General features: G+C 33.2%; 1 protein-coding gene across 1 annotated transcript; it reads left to right on the forward strand.

The window, feature by feature from the left end:
* Positions 1 to 6956: 6956 nt before the first annotated feature.
* LOC101581112 (vomeronasal type-1 receptor 4-like) lies at positions 6957 to 7937 on the forward strand. Its single transcript, XM_004644706.1, has one exon. It carries the CDS (start codon positions 6957 to 6959, stop codon positions 7935 to 7937), a length of 981 nt encoding a protein of 326 aa, XP_004644763.1.
* Positions 7938 to 8354: the final 417 nt, after the last annotated feature.

Below are 8354 nucleotides of genomic sequence, written 5' to 3' on the forward strand. Positions count from 1 at the left end.
TCAAGAAGATTATGGGGCCAAAGAGGAACGTGATTGATGACGTAGAGTATGCCTAAGGAGAGTTACATGGGGAGAACACACTCTCTCAGGCTTGCACAGAGAGCACATTGGCCAAGCAATGGCCGTGACTCCTCCACATGGCTGACACTGACAAAGGTTCTACAATCTGAGGTACAGGATTTCAGGATAAATCCTGAGGGTATTTCACTGACCTTCTCAGACCAAAAAACTACAACTCTTGTTGCACAGGTCCTGCTTTACCTTGGTCTTAACCATCCAGTGGAAAAGAATGAAGATGAAGTATGGGAAGTAAAGCCATGTTGTTATGTTGAGCTGTGGTGGACTCAGGTCAATAATTTCTGACATTGCCAGTTAAACAGAAGACCCAATGCTATTATGGACTACTGGACTTTTAGAATATTTTGCTGAGTTTATGCACCTGTAATATTCAATAACGGAACTTAATAAAAATGGTGTATACCAATGAATATCCATTTTGTATCTGTGTATTCAAAGTAGTTAGTATAGATATATAGTTGCATTCTCTTAATGAATAGAATGATTTTTTTAATGGTGCTTGTTAATAGGACCTCAAGTCCGCATCTTGTGCAGCAATTAACCACTAAGAAGAATATATGCAGTATATTATTTGTTGAAACTGTACTTCCGATTTCATTTGAAGCTGTCTCATTGCTATTTGTTTATTAATAAAATTTTGGAAAAAAAGAAAAGTAGGGTTGGGTAGAGTAGAGTAGAGCAGACTAGCAAAGCATACCATAGCATAGCGTAGTGTAGAGTAGCGTAGCATAGCATAGCATAGCATAGCATAGCATAGCATAGCATAGCATAGAATTTAAATTAGTATTTGCATAATTCTGCTAAATTATTTTTCTAATAACTTTCCACTATTCTGTTCCCCAGTAGATGTAAATTTTGTTACACACATTTATTAACTTACAATTACTTCCTCCCTTTCCATATGAGGAACATTTGAACAAATTATTCAATATGATGACTGATGTTGGTGTGCCAGAAAACATCTCAGAGAAGCGCAGAATGTAGTGAGTATGTGTGCCTTTTCCAAAGCTGCTCAAGCTGAATTTCCATATTTGATACTCCCTTCAAACTTTAAAAAGTATGCAATCATAATAACATGCTCCACACGTTTAAGTAGTCTCTTTGGAGATAATTTCAGAAAGTTTTAATTGCCTTTGGTAATTACCAACTGGATGAAGGTTGTTGCCCTAAACCTCCATTGTCATTGACAATATAAGTGCAATGATAATTTTAATTCTGAGGAGAGCAGAGATCAGATTCAAAAACTCTTGTATCAAGGTCAACATGCCACCCTTGTCTGCAGTACTGTCTGTCATGGTCCTCACCCTGAGCCTGCCATTCTGAAGAGGAACGAATTCAGGTGAGCACTTCGATTTTCAGTCTGAGAAGCAGAATCAGTAAGGACAACCATTTGGAATAAAAGCCTATTTCTAGAAAGTGATTCTGGGGTATAAATGTACCGATAAGGATGTAGGGAATAAAGAGACATATTCCTTAACTACGAGCTGAACCACTAAAGGCATATAACTGTTCCGAGTCTGTGCCAATTCCTGAGTTTGCACTGGAAGGTAATGAAATCCTTGTTGAGGATGTGTCAGTAAATAATCACAATTACATGGAAATGAGGCTTTGCGTACTTAAGGATACTAGGTGTTATATTTATCTGTTTTTCCCACAACAATATATGATTGAAAGGGTGATTATTAAGATTATTACTGCTCAACATGTCTTTATACTTATGAGGAAGGCTAAATTATAGTTTTAAGAATTACCTACTTCTGTGTTCAGTTCACAGATATCAACTAAAGTGAGGATTAAAAATGCGTTTTTAATATGTAACTCTATTTAATGTGTTGTGCTTTGCAGAAAGAGTAGTTGTCATCTCTTGAAGACATGTGTGCCTCAATTGTTATGGTGAGTGTGACTCCCACACGATTTGAGGGAACCTGCTCGATTATCGTGTGTTCTTGAGAAAAGAGCTGATTGGATGAAATAGAATTTTATATTGCTTTCTATGTTTTAAAAATATTCTTTGTACATTTGTTGAATTCGGGAGTATGGTTCAGGTTCAAGTATATGTGATTCTTTATATTTGATTTTCAGCAGTTCAGAAAAGTTTTGAGTTCTAAATCAGCTTTTCCGCAGCTAGTAACCCTACAGCTACCTATGTGCTACACAGAGATATATCACTGAGCTACATTTTCAGCCTCTGTATAACTGATTTTAGATATTGAACTTATTTTAAAAAGAAGTCTCATGAGATCTAACTCATTCAAAATTTTTACATGTACAATAAAATATTATTCACCATATGTGTCATATATACCTCTCAAAACTTTTTATGCACTGCAACAATATGGCTGTCGTCAGCAAATCTCCATTCCTTCCCTTCTAGGCAGCTGTCACCAACATTTCACTTGTAGTTTCTGTAACATAGAGTGATTTAGATTTTATAGAAATTGAAATTATGGACTATTTCCTCATCTTTACTTGATTTTACACAACATAATATTCTTAAAACACATCCACAGTGGGGGTTAAAAAAATTGAGAATTGCAAATAGAAGAATCAGATATTCACCTGCTTAATAACCAAATTAAGTTCAAAATTTCTTTTAAAGAAGTTTATTACATTTCTAATGACTGAATAAGTGAATAAATAAATTAGACCCAAATTATCAGCTATTGCACAATTTCCTTCTTTGTATTTATTTTCCTGTTTGAAAAAGACAAAATAACACTTGTTTCATTGAAAACACAAGTTTATCCAGCTTGTGTTTTCCAAGCTTGTGTTTTACAAAAACGTAAGAGGAATCATTTTGGATATTATGTCTATTACTGAAATTTATATGAGAGTTCTAATAATTAATAGATTCAAATTTTTCATACAAATACCTAAAATTGATTGTTGTACATGTGGCTTGACTCTCTAGTTTATGTATTTTTCATATTGTTTTCTACCATGTCTACAGTCATTCTGTCAGGCAGTTCATAGAGTGCCAAATCTTCCAAATTATTGTCATCTTTTTGTTGTAGCTGCTGTTATTTCTAGTAGCTTCTGTAATATATGCAGGACTTACCACACATTGTACTTTGAGTTTCTATATCTCAAATTATTACTAATCCTCAATTTTTTATATTTTTAAATCATTTGCATTTTTCATTATGAAAAGTGTCTGTCTAGCGCTGTAGCCCACATATTCTTTGAAATATTAGTTTCTTTTTTTTTCTTTTTTTTGCTTTTATTTTTATTTTTTTTGATAACAATAAAATTCTTCATAGGAAAATTTGCATGGGTTCAGGTACACAATTTCTGTACAAGTATAGGCAGACATCATCAGATTTGTGCTATCACATACATATGTTATCTTTATGTAGTATTTCAAAGCTTGTAGACCAAAAATGTTATTATTATTATTTTTTCAATAATACACTGCATACATTCTTCCCAGTGGTTAATTGCTGTACAAGATGCAGACCTGTGATCCTACTTACAAACAGCATTAGAACAAATCATTCTATTCATTAAGAGAATGCAACTATATATCTATCCCAACCACTTTCAACACACAGATACAAAATGGACATTCATAGTTATATCCCAATTTTTTTAAGTTCTGTTGTTGAATATTATAGGTGTGTAAACTCAGCAAAATATTCCAAAAGAGTCCAGTAGCCCATAATAGCATTGGGTCCTCTGTTTAACTGGCAATGTCAGAAATTATTGACCTGAGTCCCCCACAGCTCAACATAACAACATGGCTTTACTTCCTATATGAAATATTAGTTTCATTACTTTTTTTTTTGTGGTACCGGGTCCTTTTTTCAATTGAGATACAGAGAATCATTGCTCTATGATTTTAACATTTACAAGAATCAAGATCTTACTTTTTCCATATTTCATCACGTTTATATCCATTATATTTTAATATAATTTAGGAGACATCCTTCCTTGATGATAGATTCTCTGAGCTCATACCGGAATAAATTAATAAAATAAATGATCAGCAATTGGTAATACTTCACATTTTATAAAACACTATTTAAATGCTTATTGATATTCCATTTAGAGTAGATTTGGGTGGGGTTAATATTACATTGAGTTTCCCATGGTACTAGAAACCACAGGAATTTCTCTTCTCCTAATGTTGAAAATGGATCTACCCATTATCCATTAGTTATGTATCAGTGTTTTATGGAATAAATTTTCCTTCCTAATAGATAAGATTGTTTTATGTCTAAGTTGTAAGTAGAGATTTTCAACCAGTCTCTTCAGTTTTAAATTACTATTCTTCCCTTAAATATTGTGTAAACACGGAAGCATCTTTTAAAATTTGTAGAACTAAATGACTCTTCTTTACAAGAATTTTGCCTAGGAACACAGAACGGCATTAAAATTTAAGAACAAAATAATGTTTGGAGCATTTTGTCAGGGAGTCATACACTTTAAGTTGTACTTAAAGTTTATACATTCAACTTTAGGGATCATGCTGCCAAAAGATCTAAAATTAGCATTTGTCTTGGGTCATAGAACATATTTCTTAATATCTCAGAGTGTACACGGAAAATGGGAAACTTCTACAGTCTTTACCAATTTGTCTGAATTGTTCATGATTAAGTCCCCCCAAAATTCACTGAATTGATTCTCAGAATTTTGTGCTGGTCTATACTTAATCTATTTTATTCATTTGTTTGCAAGACACACCACTGTAGTCCACACCAAAACAGGGACATGTAGACTGAAGATTTCAACGACTTTGAATTACAACTTTCCACTGGACTCATCTGTGTGTTGAGGTATGCGTCATTACCATTAGACCCAGGAACCTCATGCATGTAGTTTTCCCAATTACAAAGGTTGCTCATTTTAATTCAGTGAATTTTTAATTTGCATATTTGATATTGCTATTAGTATGATTGCCAAAGATAAGCAATATGACAAAAAAATTCACAAATATTTCAGGCAATATGATTCTGGAGTCAAAATTAAGAGTCTACAGGCACAATAATGCTGGCATTCGGCAATGTTTGTTATTGGGGATCATCACGTCTCACTGTGATTCTGTGAATTTACTACTGTACAGAAAGAAGTGGAAAGTCTTACAAATTGCAGTGTCAGCAGTTCTCTAGGATATATTTTCTGAGAGAAATGTATCTTTTACATGATATCACTTATGTGGAAAGAAGGAAAGATTTATCTAAATTTCTAAGAGCATAGTGCAGTGGAGTTTCATAAATGAACACAAATATATATCTAACGTAGCAATAGAAAGAATGTTCTTATTACACTGAATCTGTCTTCTGTTTCATCTACATTGATACCATAATGTCATAGTTCAACTGGATACTAAGTCTTGTTTCACATTTTGCACCAATAAATTAAATAACTTTCTCTAAGTTTCAAATTTGTATGCATTGTATGAGAGTATTGGAACATTTTATTATTGAATATTACTGATATGATTCATTGTTATTGTTTTATAGGATTTTCTTCCTTCTATATCAAATAATCAAGTAATTTTTCTCAATGCTAATGGCCATAGAGTTTCAATTTAATGCTCTGGTAAGTAACGAAAAAAAATTAGAGTATGGATGTATCTCCATGTGTGATCCGTGTTTCAACTGCTAATGAGTAAAATCCAAGAAATCAAATCATTGCAACATAAAATTTTATTTTATAAGTTTAGAGGGATACTAACAAATTGTTTTCTGAAATAACTGAATCCATTATAACACTCCCACAAACATATGTGTCATTGGTTTAATAATCTTTTCATATACTTGATTTTCCTCCTATATTTATTTTAGCATTCTATATGATGTATTATACTATCTGAGTTTATTTGCATTTTCCTGATTATTAATGTCATTGAATGTATTTTCTAGGTGTATTGTCCATTAAATAATGTGACTTTTGAAATTTCAGTTCCAATACATCTCCACTTGTCTAATACTGCTTTTCTTTGTTTTTTATTAATTTTATTGAGAAACAAATAGCAATGAGGAAGTTTCAAAACAGGTTAGTAGGACACTTGTGATAATTAATACATTGCATATTGTTGTCTTCACAGTTGTTATTCATAGTACAAGATGCAGACATGATATCCTATCCAAACACTATTAGTACAAGTCTTTCTTCTCATTGAATTAAGCAAAAGTAGCTGTAAATCTATCCTAACTATTTTGAACATACAGATATAAAATGGTCCTTCATTTATATCCCCATTTTTGTTTAGTTTTGTCAGAAATGGGTATTCCCTTGCCATTTAAATATTGGAGGTGCGTGAATTCAGTCAAATAATCCAATGAAGTCCAGTAGTCCACAATAGTAGTGGGTTATCCACAGTCGAACTTGCAAGCATCCTTAGTGATAAAGACACGGATTTATCTCCCTGTTTCTCAATTCCATCTCCATTTTTATCCACCTCATCGTCTGTGCCATTCTCTCTGTTTCTTTGTATGCAATTATGTGTTCAAGGTTCAAAATAGCTCTAAATGTTAATATAATATTCAAATTCATCTATAGACTTAATCTGTTTCTAAGAAAGATTGTATTCTTTATAGTCAATAAATAATTTTCCATAAAATATTTGATATGTACCTTATGCATGTGTTTTGGAATCCAATCAAACTTGTTCTGCACTGTGATGTATAGAAAATTGTTTTTTTTCTTTTTGTAATATAACTTAAGATATATTTCTGGTCTTACTGAAAATATTGGGCTTTCGTTTACATATTCTATCACTTACCCTTTCTCTCTAAATTTAACAGTGCCTTATCTTAATTCATGATTTTCCACTGAAATGTTCTGCAAATTGTCTTCAATTCCTCTAGCATTTTAAGATATGAAAAATCCCACAGGAGCACATCTGTAGGAGTATTTTGTTATTATTCTGTACAATGAACAATGCCACTGAGAGGAATGATTGTTATTCCAACTTAAGTGGCATTTTAAAAGAAAATGACAAAATAACCTCTAAAGATTTGGCAGGAAGAATAATCTTTTTGTCACAGACTGTCATTGGTGTCCTGGGAAATTTTCTTCTCCTTTTATATTATAGTTTCATTTTCCAACATGGAAGGAAGGTAAGACTCACAGACGTATTTCTGAAGCAACTTTTTATAGCCAACTCCTTAGTTCTTCTCTCTGGAGGAGTTCCTCAAACAATGGTAGCCTTCAGGTTGCAATACCTTTTCAATGATACTGCATGTAAATGTCTCCTCTACATTGATGGAGTGGGAAGGGGGATGTCAATTGGTACCATCTGCCTCTTGAGTGTCTTCCAAAACATCATTATCAGCCCCATAAACTCTTGTTGGAAGGATGTTAAAGGTAAAGCTCAAGAATATATTGGTTTCTCCATTCGCTACTGCTGGATCCTTAATATCTTGACCAATTTAATTGTTCGTCTGTATGCATGGTATTCATCAGTAAATGGTTTTGACAGAATCATCAAAAAGAAAGTAGATATAGGATACTGCTGTCTTGTTGATTATGGAGTGGCCATTGGTTCCATCTATACAGCATTAGTAACTTTCCCTGAAGTTTGTTTTTCTCTGCTTATAGTCTGGTCCAGTGGCTCTATGATTTTCAACCTGTACAGACACAAGCAAAACGTCCAGCACATTCATATGTCCAGTACTTTCTTAAAATCTCCTGAGTCCAGAGCCACACAAAGCATCCTTTGTCTGGTGGGCACCTTCATAACTTTTTACACTGTGTCCACAATCATTCGAATTTTTATTACTTTAGCTTATAGTGTCAGTTTGTGGTTGGTGAGTGTTTCTGATGTAATTGCTTTGTGTTTTCCAACTGTCAGCCCTTTTCTCATCATGAGCCTCTATTCCTCTAAGCATTGGCACTGCTTTTCCTGCACATAAAGAACAAAACTTCGCTAATATGCTCCAAAAAGTACCAATTGTGTATTGTGCTAGTACTTTCTGATGTTTAGTCTTCATTTCTATTGATGAGTAATACGGAAGCACTGAAAGAGTCTCTGTGTCTTTCATAGCTCAACTCATGGATTTTCAGCTGACTAAAGGCAATATTCCATGGGTGTAATCGGTGTCCCTCTCATATAGACATCTGAATGAAGTGTCATGGAGGCCATTTTAGTGGACTTAATTTATTTTGTTTATTGCTCACAATATTTTCATAAATTCTACATATGTGGAAGCTTTAAGCAAAAGGGAATACTTGAAGAATAGGTAGAAGACACTTTTGAAGGACACTTCTCTGTGGATGTTCTATGTTATATTTTCTGGTTTTCCTAATTGCTTACTTTTCATGCATGTTTA

The sequence above is a fragment of the Octodon degus genome, unplaced genomic scaffold (genome assembly GCF_000260255.1).
Source record: "Octodon degus isolate 3935 unplaced genomic scaffold, OctDeg1.0 scaffold00206, whole genome shotgun sequence".
NCBI classification, from domain to species: domain Eukaryota; kingdom Metazoa; phylum Chordata; class Mammalia; order Rodentia; family Octodontidae; genus Octodon; species Octodon degus.

Bases quoted from the DNA above. Each gene is read 5' to 3' on its own strand.
- LOC101581112 (XM_004644706.1), top strand. From the start codon at position 6,957: ATGAACAATGCCACTGAGAGGAATGATTGTTATTCCAACTTAAGTGGC.